Below are 26,030 nucleotides of genomic sequence, written 5' to 3'. Positions count from 1 at the left end.
ACAACTCCAGAAAGTGCTCAGAAATAGCCCTATGACAGAAACAGAGGAAAAATAACACAAAGGTTATGTAAAATTAAGAATGGCCCATATCAAAAATGTAGAAAGTAGAAGGGGGTAAGAAATTTGAAAACGAAATAAACAGTACATATTTCTCGTGTATGATAAATCAAGCAAAAAAAAAAATAATAAGTAGTGAAAACAAAGTTAATAGCCAGAGAAAAACTGTAAAAAAAGTAGCCAAGCTTTGCATTTTCAAACATATTTTATTTTTTAATAAATGACAATATATCTTACCTTCTTGTCTGTACAAATAAAATTAAAAACCAATCACATGATGTGTAAGGTAAATGCTGTTCAATATGAAATGTTTACAGTTACATACTGAGCAATCATACCTAGTGAAGTTTTGATGAAGTAATAGGTCTCTGAAGTACAAAGGTGATCACAAAAGTTCAATTTTAGTAGCGAGTACTTCCACCATTTAACCTGTGTTTTATGCTAAGTTTTAATAAGAAAAATAGCAAAAACTGTGCTACATCTTAATATTGCATTTTCCTCAGTACCACACATTCCAAACAATATTACAGACGTTTGCATAAACTACCATTTAGTGTTAGAACAGGACTACATTATGCTACAATTATGAAATATTAAAGCCAGTCCTTTGAGTAATATCAGGTAGTTTTTAAGTTTACTAGTAAATACAGAATATAAGCCTGAGCTGTATACAAGTGAGGATGCAAAACAATGTCCATCGATTTATTGCAAGGTTTTGAAAGACATCTCATTTATCATTAGGTCCAGGTGAACATTTAGACCTCCCAACAATTGTACTTTTTACTAAGGAACACCAACCCAACTTTGAACTTGTGAACCTTTCAGACAGTTGCAGTGCTTAGATGCACAGGTACCTTTCTTAATTTGGCCCTAATATATATATTTTTATAAATCTCTTACTTTACCCATATGTCGGGTCACATCTCCTAAATCAGTAATTTTGGTATAATACAAATCCGGCTTCAGTATAAAAAAAAGTAAGTCAGCACCGAAAGATTGAAGTTAATGAGCAGAGGACTTTGAAACTTATTCTTAACCAATATAAGGTTGAAATGGTATATACTGCTGATATATATATATATATATAAATTAAATATGGTCTGGACTTGGATATTAATCTTTTGCAACAATTAGAAGACTGATTGAAACAAGTGAGTGTGATGCAGCAACACACGGATTCTTGGACATTCCGAATCAGTGCATCCAAGTCTGGCCCTGTGTGAAATCCAGTCCTCTTGCGAGGGCCTACAATAAACTCCACTTACACCATGGCAGTAACATTAGCCATAAAGTTCAAATTTAAAAAGATCACTCTTTGGGGTAGTAGATTCCTTGGTAGAAAAGCCTCACCTCCATTTAAAAGCAGCACATAAAAAAGCCTTCACGGACCAATGGAATTTAAAAAAGGTCTGAAAGTCACATTCTCCGTATAAAGAACTGATTCACGTATTAGAGAACTAATCTAAATATTGTATTCCAGAGTAGAAGGATAACTCTATGACTAACATCCTAGTTCACATTGTGCACAAGATTGCAACCCAATAACTTGGAGAACCATTATGGCTGTCACAAGTCCTCATGATCATTATCATCCACTAACCACACGTCATGTAGTGAGTAAGAAACAACTCTTAGTAATTAAAAAACGTTAAAATAGGCATGTTTGCCACTGCCAATGAGCAATATATTTGGTTGCACCTTTAATTACAAATATATAAAGTAGGTAAAATAAGTGTGCTTTTATAAATATACATTTTGAGTGTTCGCCTTTTAGTGGGCACCTGCGGAAGACTATTCATAATTTAGTGTTAGTTATATATAGGTAGCAACTGGAGAATATAATGTTTTGTACATTACTCATTGTCAACCAAGCCAACTACAACAGAGTCCTGATTCAGCCCTCTGCCTAGCCTCGCTCCTGTGTGTGTAGTGCTCTGTGATCTGTGACTGACAAGGTCCCTTCACCATTTCTGACATTACAGACCAGCTAAGGGTGGTCCAGTTTGAAATAACAATGCCAATGTGGCGACAAAGAACATTTTCAACGTTCAGTGCATAGAAGTAAGCTTGGAGAAGCACTGAACGTATGGTTAAAAATAAAAGTTGTCAAATTCCTCTGATAGATGCCATTTTTCTAAGACTGCAGAAGCAAGTAACGTCTATTCACTTTATTAATAGGAAATCTGAATCAGTGTAGTCTGACTGTGAAGCAGTTTCAAAAATGAAAAAAGTTAAAGTATTCACTAAAATGCAAAAATCCCACTGCATACAATATGCTTCAACACACAATTTACCTTGACATCACTTTCCAGATAGGTGGTTTTAGGCTTGTCCCTCAGTGGCATAGTTTTACAGCAAACGGTCAGTCTGTCAAATGTGCATTCTGGCAAATTAAATGTTTTAGCATGGCTTTGAACCCTGTTTTAGGTTCTTAGTACAGGGCTTGAAGTAAGGGACCAACTAAGTGTACCAGTACATTAAAACACCACCCGTGACAAGCGCAGCATCACCGTAGAAAAGATATTCTGGGAAGAGCAATCGGAATGGTAACCCTGCTGCACTTTATCATGCCCAATATACACAAATGAGATTAAAAAAGTCCTTCAGCTTTCACAATTCATTTTAGCTCGTCTTGCAGAAAGACAATGTGCTTCAAGGCACAGATATAAAAAATACTTCACCAGCCTTTGCAGAATATGGAAACTCAGATCAGAAAAGGCAGTTTCTTGTTGGTTGCAACTGTGATACATCTCGGTTCAGATTATTTCCAAGCAGTGGACAAGATTTTTAAAGGAGGTACCCCAGCACCTTTGAGCCTGGAACACAGTCTATTAAAGGTGAATTCTACAATGACATAAGGGTATCTACTGCGAGCATTTCTGAACATGTAGTGTGGAACCTGATTATGTACCAATGAGGAAGGAACTTCGGACAACCAGGAAATAAATAGACCTGATAATTCTTCAAACAACGTATTACTTTTGAGTGGCAACAGAAAAAGAAAGGCATACTTCGGTGTCTAGTGCGACCCCGGAGGGTGCGCCCACTGGGCATTTAGAGACGTTTCTAGACCCATCTTTTTAGACGTTTGATAGAACAGACCAATTCTTTGGTTACTAGCTGCACAATGCTTGCAGTGCTCAGCAGCTCTACATGCTGAAAATAGCTTGAGGTCACCGGTTCCAAGCAGGTATCAAACCAACCTCTGCTCCCAAGGACACCCTTGTGGCACATTCACTTAAAGAACCCATGCAATACTGATTTTGTGAACGCAACGGCCTCCGATTCACTCTTCTCGCTTGCAGGAGTATCCTTCCTCATAATTAGTTAACACTACTCTATCGCTCTCGGGTCCAACTACGTTAACTGTGTTTCCCATCAGACTGCAAACTTCTCAGTGTAACGACTCATTTGTCAAACACTTGACCTCATAAGGGGACTCACTCATCAGTCTTGATTGGTGCGAGCTATGAACCCATCACTTCATCAAAATAATAAATATACCCTCAAGGAAATAATGCCTTTTAGGCACACGTTTTTCTTGTTTCCGTTATGGCTTCAATTCACAATGGAAATTACACCTGGTATTTATACAATGTGTAGAAAATGACAAGTTAACAGTTGAAAAAACAGACGCCTCCAGTAACCAGCTGGTCTACAAACCTAGCAATCTATAAAAGCAAACCTTTAACATCCTATGTCACAAAATAAACTTGCATTTTATATGCGATTAACATTATTATTTTTTTTTTAAAAATGTAGAAAAACAAAGCAACAGTCGAGAGTCTCTTTTTGAAGCCCTACAAAATGCAGATCCACTTGTAATCCCTCCTTTTTTTGAAAATGAAAAAAAGGCACAAACACATTTCTCGACTGTTAACTAACACTTAGAAGTGGCAGCCATAAAATATTTGACTTAAAAATGCTTACACAATTGAATAAGTGTACTTGGCATTGTTGCACTCTGGAACACTTTTTAAAATACATATTCACTGATTCGAGTACATGAGCATTAAACTAATAAATGCATTCAAATGCATTACTCAGAAGTGTTTTTTTCACAATAAATACGGTGAGGTACACTAGCTTTCACCAGTGTGCTTCATGACAACTTTAAAATAGGCACTTTCCATAGCACTTCTAACAAACAGAAGCAGGAGCCATCGACGGGGTGTCCCATCACACACACGAACACTGTCACTCTGTGCTCACGCCCTTCCCGTCACACGTTGGAGTCGTCATCAGTGATGCTGGCGTTGGGAGAGCGGGCAGAGAGATCTTTGAACATTTCATCCTCTTTCAACATGTGCTAGTAAACAAAAAGAAAACAGCACTTTAGAAAGTAGAGCACTGGTATTTGTATTTAAGAATATGATGCAGTACAAGTCTCCAATACTGCAGCGTGTTAGAGGAGGAGGGGAGTGCAGAAATCAGTGGATGGCGGTTCAGAGTTGGGAATAGGACAAGTATGCAGTTTTATACAGAGCTGCTCTGGTGAGTAGTGGAGGATCTGGATCTGGAAACCGGTGACAAAATGAAAAGCAATTTAAAAGGAGATGTTTATTTTGTGCTGGTAAAGACGCAGAGGTTTGCTTTAGGCAGTCTGACCAAGAGGAGGTGTGATCGTGCAGGGACCAATCTTGAGGAGACACAGGATGGGTAGGGAGCGGTGCAGCAAAGGAGGGTTTGAGACAGAAGGACAGTTTGGAGATGTGGACGTCTCGACACCGATTTGGGATCCAAGTCGATAGAGCAATCTGTACACTAGGATAAACATTTGAAGGGGGTTAGTTTGTGTCTCATGCAACAAACAATGTTGGGAGCAGTACAGGAATGGAGAGAGAAACATTCTAAAAAGTGTGGCACGTTGCACTTTCTAGCGATTCCAAGGAGAATTTGTGGAAAGCTTGGCGGGGGTTTGACATCCGTATTGGTATCAGAGTATCAGTTAGTTGGCATGTAAGATCCGTGAGAAGTGTGGCTCAGGGGTTAGAGGCGGCAGACCCGGAAGCTGAGATCGGTCCTGGACCAGGGTTCAATTCCCCGCCTCGGCGGGTCTTGGGCTAAAAATTCCACGGACTCGATAATTCACGCCCCGGTGCCTCCTCGACTCACGGGTTCACACTCTGCGACTCTGGGCAATAGCTTGCTTAATCTCCACAACGACCCCTCGCGGCGGGATGCCTGACTTTCACCTTGTGGATACCCTGCTATCTCACAGGGGAGTACCAGGACGGGTTCCCTAAGCAAGCGCCGGGAAACCCACAGCGGGTAGCTGTGCGCTATATAAGCTCAACTACATTTACATTTACATCTTGTAGATGTTTAACTAGTTTGCTGGGTGCAATTAGAATTATAGCTCATCTGCGAGTCAATATGGAGACCACATGAATGTGTCTAGAGGGATATTTGAGACTTGGATGATTCTAGCTAGTGAAGCAGCGAAATTCATGATTGAATTTAGTATACAAGGAAGATGAAGCATCCCAGAGCCACCACATGTCTGATAGCATGAAGACTGTCAATGATCCAGGCCTAGATAACCGGCAGTTTGAGAAGGGAATGCATAGAATTTGTAATGACCTGAAAGATGGAGAATTTGTTCAACAAGCACTGTTAAAGTTAAGTTATCTGGGTTTAATGTGCTTACACAGGCAGCAAAGCACATTAAAAGCTAGACCAGAGAAGAAAAGGACCGGCTGCATTGAAGGCTTCTTTGCCTTCGATATAACTTTGATTTTGTTTTACTTTCAAAGTAAAGAAGGATGGCATGGGAGACTTCCTTATAATCCTCCTTTAATTTGTGTCACTGAAGGAAAACTACTATAATGAAGGCTTCTGTGCAACCTCACACTGTTTTAACAATGAAACAAAAAGAGAAGAGTATTGAAGGCAAGGAAGTCTTACCTACAGCAGAAATGTTAGTTTCTATATAACGAAGACAAAGAATTATTAGTTCCCGGCGGCAGTTATACAGAGCTGGCGGGTGGGAAAATTGCAAGGGCGGATGGGCAAAGATAACAATGAGCCTGCAGGCGGAGGAAGGGGCAGAAAGGAACTAGGGAGAGGGGGTAGCCGTGGGGGTAACAAGGACCACAAAGGAGAAGGAGCGAGGAATGGGGAGAATAAGGAGCACACAGAAGAAAAAAAAAATGGGGAGCATGATAAGGAGCAATGGGGAAACACAGGAGGGAGTCAGCAAAAGGGGACAGATACTGGTAAAGTATTGCATCAAGTAGTTCAATACAAGCGCTGCACAGAAAGCAGAAGAACAAGTTATTTACCTCAGGTAACAACTTATCTGGTAGAGACTATCTAGCCGCAGATTCCTTACCGTAGAATAATCCCTTGTTGTCAGACTACATCCGGAAAATCTTGAGCAGTACCTCAGCATGCCAGTTCATGGTGACAATCAGCTAAGCTTGACATCGTCCATGCCGGATGTGATGTGCGCGGTGCCTATGTAGGCACCACCCTAGCACACTGACATCAGTTTCTTTATGTGACTGCGCCAGAAGCACAAAGTCACTTCAGAAGGACGAGTAACCAGTGTGCAGAAACTAAAGGCTTACAGGGACATTTTAGGTAGAAAGATCACTCCACAGAAGCAAGGAAGCTGGGAGGGTAGGTAAGGAATCTGTGGCTAGACAGAGTCTCTAGGAGAGAAGGTGTTATCAAAAGTAAGTTGTTCATCTGATAGAGACTTTTAGCTGCATATTCCTTACCCTAGAATAAGTGCCAAAGCAATACCTCCACAGAGATGGGCCTGTGAACTAGTTCAGACCAAAACGACCTGGAGGACCACAACGGGCATAGAGCCCTAATGACAGACCTGACTGTCAAAGCAGTAGTGTCTAGTAAACGTGTGCAGAGAAGCCCACGTAGTAGTCTGATAGATAGCCTAGACAGGGACTCTGCAAGCTAAAGAACAAGTTACTTACCTTCGGTAACGATGTATCTGTAAGAAACATTAGTTAGTTAGATTCCTCACCTTAGAATATCCCCAGGCGTCAGACTGGATCCGGAAGATTTTTCGTCAGCAATACCCCTTGCGCGTCGCTAGGCGTCGTCTGCGGCTCCGCGTCCGTCGTCGGCGTCGTGCGCCGGAATGACGTCGTCAGAGTACTTAGACGCCGCCCTCGCGCGCTGACGTCAGTTCTTGTACATAGCCTTCCGCGCCAGGAACGCAGAGCCATGCAAAGACCGACACTGGTGCCAAAAATAAAATCTAGGGGCCTGAAAAGGATAACCTTAACCCTAGATGTCAGTTCGCAGAACGGGGAGGATGGGTGGGTCGGTGAGGAATCTAACTAACTAATGTTTCTTACAGATACATCGTCACCGAAGGTAAGTAACTTGTTCATCTGAAAGAAACACGTTAGTTAGATTCCTCACCTTAGAATAGATACCCAAGCAATACCATCCCCGGTGGTGGGTCTGCGAACCAAGATCACACCAGAAAGTCCTGGAGGACAGAACGGCCAAAGAAGCCATCCCTCCGGACTTGGCTGTCAAGGCAATAATGCCTGGCAAACGTGTGTAGCGAAGCCCACGTCGCCGCCTGACAGATGTCCTGCAAAGGGACTCCCCGTCCCAAGGCAGTAGTAGCCGCTGTGGCCCGAGTAGAATGGGCGCGCAACCCAAAAGGAGGGTCCTTTTTTGCCAAAGAGTAACAAATTTTGATGCACAAAACGACCCACCGAGAGATGGTCCGTTTGTGCACAGCTTTCCCCTTCTTAGCACCCACGTATCCAACGAAAAGTTGGTCGTCCACCCGGAACTGCTTAGTGCGGTCCAGATAAAAGGAGAGCGCACGTTTTGGGTCCAGACGGTGGAGCCTCTCTTCCTCTTTGGAAGGATGCGGAGGCGGAAAGAAGGTGGGCAAGGTGACAGACTGCCCAAGATGAAATGGAGTCACCACTTTCGGAAGAAAGGAGGGACGAGGCCGAAGGACAACCTTGTCCGGATGAACAGACAGAAAAGGAGGCTTTGAAGATAAAGCCTGGAGCTCACTGACCCGTCTAGCCGAGGTGATGGCTACCAGAAAAGCAGTCTTAAGAGCCAGAAGACGAAGAGGACAATTGTGAAGAGGCTCGAAGGGAGCGCACATCAGGAATGTCAAGACCAGATTCAAGTCCCACTGAGGCATTACAAAAGGGACAGGAGGGAACGTGTGAGTAATGCCTTTTAGAAAGCGTGTAACCACAGGGGACTTGAAAAGAGAAGGCTGATCAGGAAGCCGCAAGAAGGCAGAGATGGCAGCAAGATAACCTTTCAGGGTGCCCAGGGCAGAGCCCTGCCGGGCCAGAGAAAGAAGAAAGAGGAGAACCTCAGAAAGAGGGGCGGAAAGGGGATCCACAGCCTTTGCTGTGCACCATGCCACAAATTTGTTCCACCGGCAGGCGTATACCGACTTCGTGGAGGGACGCCTGGCTGCCAGAATGATATCACAGACTTCAGGAGGCAAGTCAAATGGCATCAACTGCCGCCGCTCAATCTCCACGCATGGAGGTGGAGGCTGGACAGGTTCGGGTGGAGGACCGTCCCCTACTGCTGCGACAGAAGATCCTCCCGAAGGTGCAGACGTATCGGGGGATCGGTCAACATACTGAGTAGCTCGGGATACCAGTATCTTCGTGCCCAATCCGGAGCCACCAAGATGACTTGGGCCCGGTCGTGCCTGATCTTCTTCAGCACTCTGGGCAGAAGTGGTATAGGCGGAAAGGCGTACAACAGACCGCAACTCCACTCGTGACAAAAAGCGTCGCCGAGCGAGTGCCGCCTTGGAAATTCCAACGCGCAGAACTGCTGACATTGCGCGTTCTCTTCGGTGGCGAATAGATCTAACCAAGGCTCTCCCCACTGCTGAAAGAGACCTTGCGCCACTTCGGAGTTCAGACGCCATTCGTGATCCATCATGCACCGGCGGCTGAGTTCGTCCGCTCTGGCGTTCAGAGAGCCCGCCAGATGTTGAACCACTAGGGTGACGCCCTGGTGTTCCAGCCACATCCAGAGGCGCAGAGCCTCCTGACAAAGGGTCCACGACCCCACCCTGCCCTGTTTGTTGCAATACCACATGGCGGTGGTGGTGTCCGTGAACACCTGCACGACACTGCCCCTGACAGAGGGAAGGAAGGCTTTCAGTGCAAGTCGGATCGCCCTCAACTCCAACAGGTTGATGTGGAGACGAGACTCCGCCGGAGACCAGAGGCCTCTGATCTCCGCCTCTCCCATATGGCCACCCCATCCCAGGAGGGACGCATCCGTCACTACGACATGCTCCGGTTGGGGAAGGGAGAGGCTCCTGCCCATGACCCAATCGCGGTTCGTGAGCCACCACTGCAACTGCTGTGCAGTGCCCTCCGAGATCAAGACATGGTCGGACAGGTTGCCGTGATGCTGGGCCCACTGAAACTTCAGGTCCCACTGCAGAGCCCGCATGCGCCGCCTGGCGTGATGCACTAGTAGGATGCAGGAGGCCATCAGCCCCAGAAGCCGCAACACTAGCCTGACCGAAACCCAGGATAGAGGCCGAAAGATGGAAATCAGGGCCTGTATATCCCGGACCCGCTGTTCCGGTGGATAGACCCGGAACTGCGCCGAATCGAGAACCGCTCCGATGAAGAGGAGCTTCTGAGAGGGACTCAGGTGTGACTTCGGCACGTTGATGGAAAACCCCAGCAAATGCAGGAGATCCGCCGTAGTCTGGAGGTGGGAGACGACTGTCTGGGGCGAGCCCGCCTTCAACAACCAGTCGTCGAGATAGGGGAAGACTGGAACCCCTGATCTGCGCAGATGAGCTGCGACCACCGCCATCACCTTCGTGAACACCCGAGGGGCACTGGTGAGGCCGAAGGGGAGCACGGTAAACTGAAAGTGCTCTGGGCCCACCGTGAACCGCAGGTAACGCCGGTGGGCCGGCAGGACGGGGATGTGGAAATAAGCGTCCTGCAAGTCCAACGCTACCATCCAGTCTCCGGGGTCTAGGGCAGCTAGAACCTGAGCCAAAGTCAACATCTTGAACCTTTCCTTCCGGAGGAAGGCATTGACGTTCCGAAGGTCCAAGATAGGGCGGAGGCCCCCTTTGCCCTTCTTGGGAACCAGAAAGTAGTGGGAATAACAACCACGACCTACTTCTGGGCTCGGAACGCGCTCGACGGCCCCCTTGGCCAAGAGGGCGGAAACCTCCTCGTGGAGAAGATGCAAATGATCCCCCGAGATACGGTGGTGCTGCGGTGGCATGGCTGGAGGGGTCGTCTCGAAGGGGAGGGAGTAGCCCCTTCGGACGATTTGCAGCACCCACCTGTCCGATGTGATGGACCGCCAGTGGAGCAGGTGATGGCGAACTCTGCCGCCCACTGGCGTGGAATGGGCCTGAAAGCTCGGACTAGGAAGGCTTTGAGGCGGATGCTGCTGGGGTGGATGTGGGCTGACCTCGTCGTCCTCCAGATCCGCCTCGGCGGAAACCACGTCCGCGACCGCGCGCAGGATGGTTCTGCGGCTGGTGGCTAGGCGCACGTGAGGAGGCACCCCTTCCTTGGCCATGAAAGGGGCGAAAAGCGGAAGATTGCGACCACGGGCCGAGAGGCCCAAGGACTTGGCCGTAGCCCGGGAGTCCTTAAAGCGGTTCAGCGCACTGTCCGCCTTCTCGCCAAACAGGCGAGTGCCATCAAACGGCATGTCCATGAGAGTGCTCTGGACATCGCCGGAAAACGACGTGGACCGCAGCCAGGCGTGACGTCGAAGCGCCACAGTGGTGGAAATGGCCCTACCAAGCGAGTCCGTGGTGTCAAGCCCACAACGTATGGCATGTCGCGCGGCATCCCTCCCATCGGCCAGAGCCTGGGTAAGTCGTGTCCGGACCTCCTCCGGACACAGGGGCAGCGCGTCCTCCACCGCATCCCACAGAGAGTGGGAATAACGGTCCAAGAGACAAGCGGTGTTCAAAGACCGCAGGCCCAAACTAAGGGATGAGAACAGTTTCTTGCCAAACTGCTCCAGTCTCTTGGAATCCCGGTCCGGCGGGGCGGTCGGGAAAGAGGATTGGGAGGTGGAGGCCTGGATAACCAGGCTCTCAGGGGTAGGGTGTTGGGACAGAAAACTGGGGTCGCCCGGAGCAGGGCGGTGGCGCCTGGCAACGTTCCTGTCCACAGGAGGAACTGTGGAGGGCTTGGACCAGGTGCCCTGGAGAACGTCAGTGAGGGCTTCATTGAACGGCAGCAGAGGCTCAGTGGAGCTTGCTGTAGACTGAAGCACCTCAGTGAGGACGTTCGTCCTCACAGCCACGGCAGGTAGCTCGAGCCCAAGGGCTGCGGCCGCCTTGCGCAGCACCACGGAGAAAGCAGCACCCTCCTCCGAAGCCACAGTCGGAGGAGAGATGAACCCAGTGTCTGGCGAGGTATCCAGACCACTGGCCTCCCCCAGTTCATCTGCCCAGTCCTGGGACAGTTGGGCCTGATGGACCATAGGATCCTCGGATCCCTCCCAGTAGTCCCCATCATCCGACTCCTGGTGTAGAGGAGAAAGTAACGGAGCCGGGCGGTAGACAAAATGTGTCTCTAGCGGCGTCGATCTCGGCGTCCATCGACGCCGGACCGGCGCCGGGCCCGGACCGGGACTAAACTGGGGCACGGCGTCGAGCGGAGTCGACGTCGGTGTCGGGGGTGGAACCGGAGTCGACGCCGGTGGAGGAGTGACAAGGTTGACCGGCGTCGACGGGGACTCGAGAACGGGTCCCTCGGGCGCTTGCGGCGTCGAGGCCGGAGCCGTCAACGGCGCCGGGGCCGGAGCCGCCGGCTGGCAAGGCAGCCCAGTCGGGTCCGCGGGGCCCGAAGGCGCACCAGCGGGCGCCGACGGCGGAGCCAGGTTCCTCATGGCCGAGAGGAAGGCACTGACTTCCGCCGGCGTCGCGTTAGTCCCAGGGACCGGAGGGTATGGGGACGGACGCGGCGCCTGCGGCTCCGCCGGAGCCGCGGGGGTGGAACCACCCTGACCCTCGACCGAGTCGCGCGACCGGCGAGGGGAGTCCGAAGAGCGATGTCGTCTCTTGGACTTCTTGGAATGCTTCGACTTACCCGAAGACTTTGATCCCGACGACCGATGGTGACGTCGGCTGCGGCTCCGCGACCGATCCTTGGACCTCCTCCTGGACCGGGATCGAGAGGCGCGCGGAGCCGAGTGGCGAATCTCGAGAAGCTTACGGGACCGCTCCCGTCTAGCCTTCAAGGTCAGGGCCTTACAGTCCGAGCACGACTCCGCGTCGTGGTCGAGGCCCAAACAGTACAGGCACCGGCGGTGATGGTCCGTAACCGACATCAATCGGCTACAGTCCGTACAGGCTTTAAACCCAGGCATCCTACCGGCACCGGTGTCGATAGACAGGATCAAAAAGGATCAAAAAGTTAGTCAAAAATTGACTAAAGAGGTAGCTCTCCCGGATCTGCGCTTACTGGCGCGGAAAAAAGAAGAACTGACGTCAGCGCGCGAGGGCGGCGTCTAAGTACTCCGACGACGTCATTCCGGCGCACGACGCCGACGACGGACGCGGAGCCGCAGACGACGCCTAGCGACGCGCAAGGGGTATTGCTGACGAAAAATCTTCCGGATCCAGTCTGACGCCTGGGGATATTCTAAGGTGAGGAATCTAACTAACGTGTTTCTTTCAGATACAGGGGTCACAGCTTTGGCTCTGGTGAAATGAGCCCAGAAGCCCTTAAGGGGTTGCTTTTTGGCCAATGCGAAGCAGATCTTAATGCAGAGTAGTATCCATCCGAAGATGGTCCGTTTCTGCACGGATTATCCCTTTTCTGCTCTAGTGAACCAGATAAAAAGTTGATCGTCCACCCATTTTCTTTGGTGCAATTGATGTAAAATGACAACGCTAATTTCAGGTCCAAGCAGTGGAATGTCTCCTCCTTGGAGGGTTGAATTAGAGCAAAGAAGGTAGACAGCATAATGATTTGGATGACGTGGAAAGGTGTCACCACCTTTGGCCAAAAAGAAGCATGGGTGCAGAGAACTAATTTGTCTGGAAAGAAGTTGGTGTACGGCGGGTTAACATAAAGCACCTGCAGCTTCTTGATCGTCCTGGCCAATGTGACAGGCACCAAGAAGACAGTCATAATAGGTTTAAAGGGTGAACACATCAAGAAAGTTCAAACCAAATTACGGTTCCATTAGGGTATAACAAAAGGTTTTGCTGATAACATATGTTGGAGGCCCTTCAGAAAATGTATTACAAAAGGTGAATTGAACAGGAGGCTGATCCGGCAACCGCAAAAAAGCCAAACTGGATGAAAGATATCTTTTACTGTGCCCAAAGCAAGACCTTGCCCGGATAAAGACAAAAACAACAGCAACACTTCAGACAAGGGTGTGGGCAGAGGGATGATCGGCTTGTCAGTCCACAAAGCTTTCCCAACGGCAGGCGTATGCACTATTGTGAAGGGACCCCTGGCTGTGAACATGACCCCTCAGACTTCAGGAGGGAGATAGAAAACTCTCAGCTGTTGACACAACCTCCATGAAGACAGAGCGTGCCCAGGTTTGGGTGTAGAACCCTATCCTGTTGCTGTGACAGGAGCTCCCTCCTGAAGGGGCTGTCTGATTGGAGAACTAATGCTCAGGAGTTCAGGATACCATGCTCCCTGTGCATAATCTGGAGCCACAAGGAGGATGTGGGCCCCGGCGGCCCTGATCTTCTTCAGAAAGCTGGCAGGAGCGTTGAGAGGCATTGAAGGCTGAGTTCATCCACTCTGGTGTTTAAAGACAAAATCAGGTGTTTCACGACCAGGAAAACATCCAGACATTCCAACCATGTCCAGTGGCACAGAGCTTCCCGGCACAGGGTCCAGGACCCCGCCCCATCCTGTTTGTTGCATTGCAGTGGTGTTGTCCGTGAACAGCTGAACTAGCCTTTCCTGGATGGAAGGAGGAAGGCCTTTATTGCCAAATGATTTGCTCCTAACTACAACAGGCTGATGTGGAGCTGAGACCCCACTGGAGACAAGAGTTCTCTGATCTCTAGTTCCCCCAAATGGCCCCCCAACCCATGAGAGCTGCATCAGTCACCACTGAGATCTGGGTAGGGAAAGGGGAGCTAACCCAATCTGTTTCTGAGGCACCACTGCAGATCATTCGCAGTTCCCTCCAATATCTGGACCAGTTCAGAGAGATTCCCCTGATGATGTGCCCCTGACGTCTTTTTCTAGGATGCAGATAGTTAGTGTGCATCGCTGGAGAAGGACTCCTACATGGGCTTGAGATCCGATAATACCCTTGTTCCATAGACAAGCTGGGATTGAGAGGCCAACTAACAGAGACCACCCCAGCATATGAATGATGTACATTTCTTGGAGGTGTTGTGCCAGGCAGCACTCTTATATTCTGGAGAGACTGGCGTAAATTGTGTCTAGGGTCTAAACATCAACATTGTTAATAGGGCTTGTCTTATATTTAACTATTTGGCGAACTGCTTATTTACATGGAACTTGGAGACATCTAGATTATATATACCCATTGTTAATGTTGCACACCAATACACGTATGAGCACTGCGCCGTCTGCACCAATTTTAATTGTATATGATACATTATACCTATTAGAAGAATACATAAAGTAAATTGGTCATAATGTTGAGAGAGAGTTTTAAATTGACTGCATAACAAAAGAGACCCACTGAACCATTTAATTTGTTCGTGCCCACTGGGACTTAGGTCTCACTGCAGAGCCTGCACATGCCAAATGGCATGTTGTACCAGTATGATGCAGGAGGCCTGAAGATCCAGCTGCCTAAGAGTCAGTCTCACTGAAATTCAAGATAGAGACTAAAACATCGGAATCAAAACCTCGCCTCTGAAGGAGGATAGGCACGTTACTTCACAGTGTCCAGAATGGCTTTGATGGAAGAGAGCATCTGAGAGGGAGTCAGGTGTGACTTTGGCACGTTGAAAGAGAACCCCAGCAAATGCAAGAGGTCTGCCAAAATCTGCAGGTTGGTGATTATTTCCTAGGGTGAGCTCGCCTTTAACAGCCAACCGTCAAGGTAGGCAAAGACTGGAGCCCTTAACCTCCACAGATCAGCTGCAACCACCGCCATCACTTTCGTGAGCACCTGAGGGGCACTGGTGAGGCCAAAGGGGAGGCACAGCATATTGAAAGTGCTCGCTGCCTACTGTTAACCGTAGGTAATGTCAGTGGGTCGGCAGGAGGGATATATCAACATATGTGTCCTGCAAGTACAATGCTACTGTCCAGTGTCCTGGGCAGACAAGACCTGAGCATTTTGAATTTCTCCTTCTTCAGGAAGTAGTTAGGAGGGCGCAAGTCTAGTATAGCGCAGAAGTCTCCATCCTCCTTTGGCACCAGAAAGTAGCAGGAATAGCAACTCTGACCTACTTCTGATGTTGGCACTCTCTTGATAGTTTCTATGGCCAAAAGAGCGTGCATTTCCTGAAGCAGCAAGGAGAGATGATCCGCCATCAGCCTATCTGAGGATGGTGTTTCTGTGAATAGAAACGCATAACCCCGCTGAACAATTTGGAGCACCCTTTTGCCCGAAGTGATGGACTGCCAGCAGAACAGGTGACATTTGATCTTGCTGCCGACTGGTTGGCCGTGGTGTTGTGAGGGCATCTTAAAGGGGCTTGCAGGCTGCGCAGAGGAGAGGTATGGTGCAGCGGCCAACTCCGGAGCAGGGACTCGCGGTTCTATACCCGGAACCAGCTCAGCTCAGCACTCTGTGCCTCTGGGCAATGGCTCACTTAATCTCTCTGATGGCCCCCGGCGTATTGAGGCACCAAGGGGGGAATTAGTTTGCGCTTAACAAATACCGGATACATGCATACATACATACAGGGGGATTGGCAGACTGGGCATATCTCTAGCTGTCGGTCCCACGAGGCTTGCAGGAGCCGTGTTTGTGACCACAAAAAACTGGAGAGCCTGTTAGCCATCGTGGCCGGGTACAAAGGACATGGAAGATAGTCCCTACTGTAGCCACAGAGGGGCTGAAGGCAGAAAAGGGCTGGAGTGGGGCCATGGAGAAGCTCATTGACCGGACGGTGCCCATACTGTCCTTAAGAGTGTTCGAGTGCTGAATCGGCCTTGTCGGCAAACAAGCGAGTGACTTTGCAGACCATGTCAATAAGGAATGCCTGGACATCCCCTAAGAAGACAGTTGACCTCAGCCAGGTATGGCAAGGAAGACAAAGCAAACGCTCTACCCAGCAGGTCTGCTGTGTCCCATCTGCCGTGTATCGGGAACTTTTCTGCATCCCATTCACCTGCAACAGCCTGGGTCATAATGGCTCAGACCTCATTCAAGACCACTGGCAGCACTAGCGCGACCAAGTCCCAAAATGTATGGGAATACTGGCCCAAGAGGATTGCGCTGTTCATTGACCGCAATGCAAGGCTGGTGGAAGAGAAAATGCTCTTGCCAAAGGTGACCAGCCTCTTGAATTCCCTAGCCAGTGGCGTGGTAAGAAAAGCACACTGGTTAACTTTGGACTTTGAGGCCCGGCCTGCCAAGCTCTCTTGGGTGGGGGGTCTTGGTGAGGAATACTGGATCCCTAGGAGTGGAATGATGGCTGCAGACTCGTCAGAGGAACCATGGGATCTTCACATCCGCCCAAAGTGTATTCTGTAAAGGGCCTGTCAAAAAAGGTCTGTCTCTGACTCAGAGGCTCTTGGTCTAGTAAGCACGAAGTCTATGTCAGACATCTCCGGTCCGGCTCCGTATCAGAGTCAGGAATGACGATGGGGAATGGGGCCACTGGAATGGGCTCTAGTGAAGGTCTTTGATTCACGACTGGAGCCGATCTGGATCCAGGAACCCGTGAGGCCTGAAGGTCCTCCAGAGTGGCCAGCTCACCAAAATATGAGGTGTACAGCCTCATAAAATTCCTTCAGTGGGACAGGGTTACTCCAGCTCGGAAAATTCAGGAAGTTATGGAACAGGACCAGATACAGGCTCCATGGGAGAAATGTGGAAACAATGCCTGGACTTGTGAATTTGTTCCTGCACCTTGACCAATGAGTGGATCGGTGCAGTGAAGACGAAAAGCATTTCGACTTCTTGTGGGACTAATCCAATGAAGATTTAGACCTTGACAACGACCGATGAGAATGGCTCCGCGAGCGGGCCAGGGACCTTCCATGTGAGATCGGGATCTGCGACAATGCAGAGTCGTTCGATGCCGAGCGACCAGGAGCTTCAAGGCATGCTCGCAGACTGCCTTGGGGTTCGGCGCAAGGCAGTCTTTGGAGTCGTAGTCCGGCTGCAAGCACCACAAGCAAACCAGTTGGGGGTTTGTCACAGAAATATGCCTGTGACAGGTGGTTCCATTGGGTTTCAAACCCACAGGTTTTCTTAAAGGGACACACCTAAAGTACACTGGGAGGTAAAGCTCAAAAAAGCTTTGACAAAAAAGAAATGACTAATAATATTTAAAAATTTCGAAAAAAAACAGCTGAGGTAGGTCTTCCAGATGTGTTGATGCATCGAATGAAAAAATTGTACGTCAGCACACTGGGGTGGCACCTATATAGGCACAGCAAATGTCACATCTGGCACAGACGCTGCTGACATGAAGATCAGTGCCACCTACCAGAACACACAGATTTTCCAGCTCCAGTCCAACGTGTGGGCAATATTCTAAAGTAAGGAATCTGCAGTTAGAAGTCTCTATCAGATAGATACACACCAACAGCTAATAGCATGAGATGACAGGTATACTCCTCTGGGCTGAGCCAAGCTCAGATTGCCAAAGTCTCCAGCTGGACAAAAAAAGCCAGTGGTTGAAAGGGAAGGACCCAAAGTCCACTCTAAAGATATTGAAAGCAATAGATAGGTATGTTTTAAAGCTGTGCTGCCAAAACCTAGACCTATAAAAAAGATTGTGCCTGAAAAAGCGGTGCAGAGTTGGAAAATGAGAAGACCAAGAACAATGCCTGGGGGATACTAACAAGAAGGTCTGATTTTTTTGGAAAACCTTTATTATTCACAGTTGCATCATCATACAGTGTACATGCACCATCCATGGTGTCAAATCAGCTATGCAATAGGTAAATGCTTTTCAAACAATATGACACAGCCATTCAGCCGACAACCCGGGGGTCCGGTGGCGTTGTACATGGTGGCATTGCTGTAGTCCTTGGACGCGCACCTGAGCAAGTGGTAGGTCTATTTTGTTGTTTGTGTGTGCTTGGTGCTCCTGCGTCGCAGTGTCGGCAGCAGGGTTGGCGTCGCGCCTCAGCCCGCGCCGCAGCCACCGCCCAGGCCCCATCTAAAGTTGTGCAGAGCATCATTAAGAATCTCAGACTTAGGGGCCCCTAGTCGGTACAGCACCAGCGCCATATCCGCAACGCCGGCCGGGCGCGGCGCCAGTGCGCCAGCACAGCTCACTGTGGCATAAAGAAAAAAAACCTTGCACTTAAGTCAGGCAATTCTAGCCTGCAATTTCGTATTCGGGTCCATGTATGCGTTGTGTGGTGCACGCCCAGTCCCCGAGCGCTGTATCCCTCAATCCGCTGGTCATCGGGGCATGCCCAGCTCTCAACACTGCGCGCCCTCGACAAGAGTTTACTGCGAGCTTCGGAAGCACCCATCCCTGGCAGGGCAGGTGGGTCATCGCCGCTCCACCGTCTGAGAGCAGGGCACGCAAAGCAGGGCAGCGCTCCGGGGATGCCAGACAGCGCAGCCACCATTTGCTATCTGTGATAAATCAGGAATCCAGTCGGGAAACGCAGCTGTTAAGCAAGCTGCTCCCGACGCTTATGCAGCGATAGGGGGAATAGGGATGAGGGTTATTAACTCAAACAGGGTCAGGGGGGGATGGGGGGGGGGGAGATCATTTTGCGCCAGTGCGGAGGGGTCAGCAGCCGCCTAGCGGGGCACAGCGGGGCTGTGCGCGGGAGATAGCAGCTGGGAGGGGGGGGGGGGGAGGTTTGAGGGGCCCCCGGGCTGATTGAGAGTCCAAAGCATCTACGCAACGCCTACACTTAGGTTCGTGGTATGCAGGGCGCTCTGCTACGTTAAAGGGGGAGTGGCAGGTTGAGATGAAGTCATCGCATCCTCCCGCCCGGGCCCCCAGCCAGGCGCCATTTGCACTGCTTCGGATCGGGGCGGCAGCAGGCAGTAGGTGTGTGTGCTATCCGTTTAGTGTGAGTCCTCTGGCGTCAGCCTCGCTGAGAGTGGGAGCAGAGGCTACCAGAGGCAGGCAGGGGGGAGCAGGAGGTGGCGCCGCCGCAGTTTTAAGGCTGCCTTCGCCAGTCCACAAGGAAGCGGCAGGTGTTAGTGATTCAGGTTACCCCTCTTTCCTGGCAAGCCATCTGAAACGCTTTGAGAAGGTCATCCCAGATCTGGGCCATGGGGAATTTGCGGAGCCCCGCTATTTCCTCACGAAGGAGCGCCGCGCTCTCCGCGTGCGCCCAGTTGGTGAAGGAGACTTTCCAGTGCCGAACGTGCGGGGGGGCCGCGGCCTTCCAGTGTTTAGTGAGCAAGCGCTTGGCCGTTATAAGTCCCATGTCCCAGAAGCGCGCCTGCACTTTGTTGTTTTTTGTGCGCTTATATAACCCCAGTATGCATGCTTCCCATGTATGCGGCAGTTGCCCGTCAGTGTCGCGCGCGAGCAATGCCAATACTTCGTCCCAATATGGTCGTACATCTGGGCAGTGCCACAGCATGTGGAGAAGGTCTGCTCCCGGTAGCAGGCAGCGCTGGCAAGCTGCGTCCGTCAGCAAGAAGTATCTATTTATCTTGTCGGGCGTGAGATATGCGCGCTGTAGTATGTAGTGCTGTATAATTTTAAAGCGGGGGTTGCGTGGGATGTTGGTCGGGCCAGCCAGGATCTGCGTCCATTCTTTGTCTGTCCAGTCTCCTCCCCTGTCCATCGCCCAGCGTTCTCGCAGCGGTAGTGTGGAAGGTTGCGAGTGTGCCTGCGCTAGCCAGTGTATAACGTGCGAACCGTTGCCCATGACATGCAGGTATTGTATGAAGCTGTGCATCGGGGGTTCTACCGTGATGTCGCCCCAGGAAGCAGTGAGTGTGCGCAGGAGGGACGCATGTAGCAGGAATTTCCCTGCCGGGAGAGCCGCGTCGTCAGCCAGGGTTGCGAAGGTGAGCAAGTCTCCATCCGCGTAGAGGTCGCCCAGTGTGTCCACTCCCACGCGCCCCCAGCTAGCCTAATGGGCCTCTGTGAGCGGCCCCGTCGGGCCAGGTGTGCCCAGAAGCGGCAGGATCGGAGCATATGGTGTTGCTGCTCGCGTGAGGCGGAGGCACCTCAGAAAACACCTGCGCGCCACCGCTAGGTACATCTGGGAGGGGCAGCGCGTGCGGGTTATCGGGTGAAACAACGTGTTTATTTGTGTTTGTGTCCAGGCAGCCGCAGTCGAGGCGGTATCGTCCAGCTGCTTGCCGCCTAGCCATCCCGCCACCCATTGCATCTGTGCCGCGAGGTAGTAAAACTCCATGTTAGGGACTGCCAAGCCCCCGAGTCCGTGGGCATGTATAGTTTGGTCAGCGCCACGTGCGGTCTCCCCTTGTTCCAGATAAGGTTGCGTAGCAGCACCTCTAGCTCGCGGAACAGCTTGGGGGGGACATATACGGGCAGATTTGCAAAATAATAGAGCAGCCGGGGCAGTACAATCATCTTGGTCAGCGCTACACAGCTAGGCACATTGAGGGGTAAGGTATTCCAGAATCCAATTTGCGCTCGGACAGAGGCTATCGCTCGGAGGAGGTTTCCCTCCAAGACGTCCGCTGGGTTCCTGTATATTCTTATCCCCAAGTAGCGGAAGGTGGTGGGGTGCCACTGTAGCCTGTCCCCACCCAGACGGATGTCACATTCAGGCGTGTCCGGACCAAATGGGTAGGACCCCGATTTGGACCAATTGACTTTCAGGCCCGACACCTCTTCAAAGGTGCGGAAAATGTCAGTAAGGGAAGCGGGGACATCAGTGATGTCTCTGACGTAGAGTAGCAGGTCATCCGCATACAGTGACACCGCATGTAGACCGTCCGCCAGTGGGATTCCCCATTCCGGGCCACGTGCTCTGAGAGTCGCAGCCAAGGGCTCCATGGCTAGGGAAAACAGCAATGGCGAAAGTGGGCAGCCCTGCCGAGTGCCTCTGCGGACCCGGAGGGCGGCTGACAGGAGCCTTCCCGTGCGGATTCGGACTGTCGGTCTACCATAAAGCAAGTCAACCATGGCTCTGTACCCTCCCCCCAGCTGATACTTCTCCGTGACTGCTCTCAGGTATGGCCACTCTACCGAGTCAAAGGCCTTCTCCAGGTCTAGTATCAGACACCCCGCTCTGGGCCATTGCTGCGTGGCGTATTCCTGCACCCGAAAAAGACGACGGATATTGTGAGAAGTATGTCGCGTGGGGACAAAGCCATTTTGGTCTCGGTGCTCCAGGTCGGGCACATGTGGGGCTAGTCTCCTGGCTAGGACAGATGCTAGTATCTTGTAGTCTGTGTTTAGCAGCGCCAAGGGGCGGTAGGAGCCCACCCGCGTGCTATCCTTGTCAGGTTTGAGAATGGAGACCAGCGTGGCCTCGTTTAACGTTGGGGGTAAAGTGGCGCTGTCCGCCGCCGCAGTGTACACTCTCAGGAGTTCCGGGACAAGAATATCCGAGCCGGCCTTGTAAAGCTCAGCTGGGAGCCCATCCGGGCCCGGGGATTTGCCATTCGACAGGTGGAAGATGGCTTCTCGGAGCTCATCTGGCGCAAGTGGGGCTCCCAATTCGTCTTGTTGTGCAATTGTCAGCTGTGGCATTTGCAGGGGGGAGAGGTAGCCGGCCATGTCAGGGTAAGGGACCGGTAGGCGAGAGCGATACAATGCTTCATAGTGGGTAACGAATGTGTCGTGTATGCGTAGTTGTGTGTATACTAGATCCCCTCCCTCCGCCCGTATGGCCGCCACTGGGGCCGAGCGAGCTTCTTGGGAGATCAGCCAAGCTAAAAGTTTGCCAGGCCTGTCGCCTAGACTGTGCGTTCTCGCGGAGTGTGCTGCATAGTTTACGCTGCGGAGCCGCTCTAATAGGCGCGCGTGTTCCGTGCGGGCTTCGTGCAACGGGTCGCCCGTCAGAACTCCCTCCTCTTTGGCAAGCAAGCCAGTCTCTAACCTAGTCAGGTCCTTCTCTAGTCGGTGTCGCATATGGCCCTGCGTATGTAGGCAGTGTCCGCGGAGCACTACTTTGAAGGCGTCCCACTCCACCTGGGGGGTGGATGCCGTGCCTGTATTATCCTCAAAGTACTGCGCAGCACGCGCGAGTAGGGAATCGCGGAAAGCCGCGTCTAGTAACAATGCAGGTTGCAGGCGCCATGTAGGCACAGGGGGGTACGGTTGCTCCCAGGTTATGGACATAAAGTGTGGGTTGTGATCTGAATGCGTGCGGCCCATGTACTGCGTGTCTGTGACGTGAGGCAGCAGGCCAGTAGATGCCATGAACCGGTCCAGACGGACATGTAAGTCATGAGCGCCAGAATAGTAGGAGTATACCCGCTTCCCTGGGTTGCGCGTCCTCCAAACATCATGCAGGTCCCATTGTGCGGCCCACTCCTGCAGCGCTTTCGTGGCTCCCCGCGTGGAGGCGATAGGTGGGGGCGGGGAGGAGCGATCCAATGTTACGTCTAGCGTGCAATTGTAGTCGCCCCCCAGTATCCACGAAGTTGCATGCCAAGGTGCTATGGTCGCTGAGAGCCGCGCCAGAAAATCGCCCTGATCAACGTTGGGGGAATATAGGGACACTAGCGCAATTTGTTGCCCATCTAGCCTCCCCTGCGCAGCAGCAAATCTGCCCTCCCGGTCTATAGCGATATCCGTGACTTCCCAAGGGGTCCCAGGGCGGATCCATATCAGCGTTCCGCAAGCGTATGAGGAGTAGTCTGTGGCATACAGTTGCCCTTGCCATCTGCGGTGTAGCGCCCGTACCTCGGCTCTGTTTAAGTGTGTTTCTTGTAGTAGCGCTACGTCGATTTTATGCCGCTTGAGATATGAAAAGATGTGATAGCGCCTAGCCGGCGTGTGCATTCCCCTGACGTTCCAGGTGCATACTTGTATGTTAGCCATAGCAGTCGTGCGCACGTGCGTCCCTCGCTCCCTCCCAAGGTGGAACTCCCAATGCCGCGTTCCCCCCCCCTCCAGCGCTGCGCCCCCATCGCAAAGTTGGTGTTGGCGCCATGTGTGTAGTGCCATGATCTCCTGCAGGACATGGGGGCAGGGAAGAAAGGGGTAACATATAGCCTTAACATGGCAACAAAGTCAAAAATGCCAAAAGGTCGGCTGCACAACATGTCGCCGTCCAAACACTCGAGTGAGCTCGCAAACTATACAGTCTTAGGGGGTGTCTTGTGACGTATATTCCAACAGTGAACCAAATAGTGTAGTCTTTGGAGAGCTCAGCATCTCTCCCGGGTGAAGTGCGGAGGCCGCTGCTGCTCGGCGGGCGCTCCGTGTCTGCCGCTCAGTGGCACAGCTACGGCATGCACAGAGTCAAACAATCGTGGGCAATGGTCTCAGGGGGGCGTGTCCCTCTCCGGGCGCCTCTTATGGCAGCGTTGCGTTAGGGTAGCACCGTGTGTCATAGTGTCTGCGGTGCGGGTGATGGAAGCTCGTGTCTAGAAATATAAAATGTACTCACAGTGTCCGGCTCTGTTCTCAAGTCCCCAGAGCGGCGATGATGTGGACGTCGGTAGGCCCATGACCCATCCAGTGGAGGGTGAGGCAGCTAGACAGGGACTGGGGTGCGTCTGTGCCATGCAGTATGTGTCAGGCCGCCACCGAATTCCCATCAGCCAAATAAATCCACTGTTTGCGGCGTGACGTCCGGGAGTTCCCCCGAGCTCTGAGTGTCCGGGATCCCATACACCGCCTCATCGTCCGTTAAGGACACAGCAGGGCTAGCTCCCGGGTGAAGTGATGGCGCCGGAGAGTTGCTAATTGCTGCCACCTTGCGCAGTGCGTCTCGCTGCTCCTGTTGGATGAGATCCATCGGTGGGGAGTGATTCCTCATGCCTCCGGTCAGCGGGGACGTGGGCGATCCACGGCGGCGTCTTCGTCGCGGTCCCCGGGTCCGGTCTTTAGTGGCCGCTCCCAGCGTTCTCCTCGGTGTCTCGGGCATTCCTCCGTCCAGCCAGGCCTCCGCCTCCTCCGGGCTCATGAAGAAGTGCGTCGCGTCTCGTGCTATCACTCGCAGTTTGGCAGGGAAGAGTAGTGAGTACTTGAGGTTGGCTTCGCGTAATCGCTTCTTTACTGCCAGAAAGGAAAGCCTCTGCCGCTGCACTTGCACCGTGTAGTCTGGAAAGAACATCACCTTGGCATTATCTATGGTGATGTCCCCTAGTTTCCTTGCTTCGCGCAGTATAGCATCGCGGTCCCTATAGTTGAGGACTCGGAGGAGAAACGGTCTAGGGTTAGAGCCAGGGGGGAGCGGTCTTGTAGGCACTCGATGGGCTCTCTCCACCACGAAATACGGGGAGAGCACGTCTTCTGGCAGCAGTTCTCTCAGCCATTCCTCCACTCGGCGAGTCGGGTCCATCCCTTCCCATTTCTCCGGAATGCCCACGAGGCGGATGTTGTTTCTGCGTGCCCGTCCTTTCGCATCCTCGGCTCGATCTTCCAAGAATTCCACTCTGTTCAGGAGATCTTGTACTTTTCTGTCTGCTTGCGCCGCCTGCGGTTCTATGACTGCCATGGTATCCTCCAGCGCCTTGGTGCGATCGTGTAACTTCCCGTGGTCAGCCCGGAGGTGGGTTAAGTCTATTGCCACGCCATCGATTCTGGTCTCCAGGGAGGTGCGGGTCTGTTGGAGGGATTCTTCCATACGTTCCATGGCTGCTAGGACGCAGTCCAGCTTCGACGCCACTTGTTCTGCATCCATCTTGGGCGTCGCTTTCGCTTGTTTTCCCTTAGTCGACGCGTTCCCCGATCCTGTGCGCGTTCGCACCCCTCCAGACATGAGGCCAGCGGTGCAGACTAGGTGTTCTCTCCAGGAGCGAGGGGAGTGGGGGCCCGTCCCGCGTGGTGTGTTGCCCCTGTGTAGTCGAGGTTACTGTAGTGGGTAGCAGGCCTTCTCCAGGGAGGGGGGCGCCCCACTCGCCCGTCCCAGGGCGGTACCGGATTCCGGAGCCGTGGGCCCCTAGGTCCCGCACGGCGCGGCCGAGCCGTTGCGGTTTCCGAGGCGCCAGGTGGGGAAGGGTGCAAAGCCAGCTGGGCAGATGTCAGGCGACTCCCATCAAAGTGTGCAATCGTGCTCGCATCTCTCACCCGCTCCTCGAGGTTGTGCACTTCCCGGTAGGCAGCGGCAATGTGGGCAGGTATGTCTATCAGGAGCGTTGCCCCCTGCCAGTGGGAGTCCGCCCCCAGGTCCCGGCGCCTTGCAGGTCAGAGAAAGAGGGGGGGGGGGGGGGGAGCAGCCCAGCGCCCCCCATGTGCTCGCAGACTCCGCTTGCCGCTGAAGCAGCCCACTCCTCCCCAGGGCGAGCCAGCCCCAGCAGCGACCAGAGGGCATCGACCGCCGTGCGGCGCCCGCGAGGCTCCGTCGTCGTCCCGGCGCCACTCCACCGCTCTCAGGGCTCCAAGCAGCGCACTTATGTGCAGGTCAGATGTCCAAGCCGTTTCCCATGCGGGTGCCCCAGGTCGTCTTCAGTCCGCCGTCTCCTCCGATCATGCCCCCGGGGGGAGGGGGCGCTCCCCAGGCCACCCCAAGCTCAGTCCCAGCTGCCCGGTCCCAGTGCCCCACAGGCCAGAGAAAGAGGGGGGGGGGGGGAGGGGCGGAAGAGCAGCTCGGTGCCCCCTCGTGTGCTCGTGAGGTCCGTGTGTCGCTGGAGCAGCCCTTCCCCCCCCCAGGGCAAGCCGGCCCCGGCAGCGTCCAGTGGGCATCAGCCGCTATGTGGCATCGGCAGGGCTCCGTCGTCGTCTCGGCGCCACCCCACCCCGCCCCTCTCGGGGCCCCAAGCAGATCGCCCAC

General features: G+C 52.1%; 1 protein-coding gene across 37 annotated transcripts in view; it reads right to left on the bottom strand.

Moving 5' to 3' along the window:
- Nucleotides 1–243: 243 nt before the first annotated feature.
- PPFIBP1 (PPFIB scaffold protein 1) overlaps nucleotides 244–26,030 on the bottom strand; it is a 1,024,139-nt gene continuing 998,352 nt past the window's right edge. For 36 of the 37 annotated variants that reach the window (XM_085652838.1, XM_085652839.1, XM_085652808.1 and 33 more), the window contains one exon: nucleotides 244–4,366. In XM_085652838.1, the coding sequence (XP_085508964.1) occupies nucleotides 4,280–4,366 (87 nt within the window). In that variant the 3' untranslated portion in view covers nucleotides 244–4,279. The remainder of the gene's footprint in view (nucleotides 4,367–26,030) is intronic. The other variant, XM_085652845.1, reaches the window with a different exon arrangement.

Source organism: Triturus cristatus, chromosome 4_1, assembly GCF_964204655.1.
Source record: "Triturus cristatus chromosome 4_1, aTriCri1.1, whole genome shotgun sequence".
In the NCBI taxonomy this organism is placed as follows: domain Eukaryota; kingdom Metazoa; phylum Chordata; class Amphibia; order Caudata; family Salamandridae; genus Triturus; species Triturus cristatus.
Note: the sequence above shows the minus strand (reverse complement) of the source record. Positions and strands in the feature narration are given on the sequence as shown.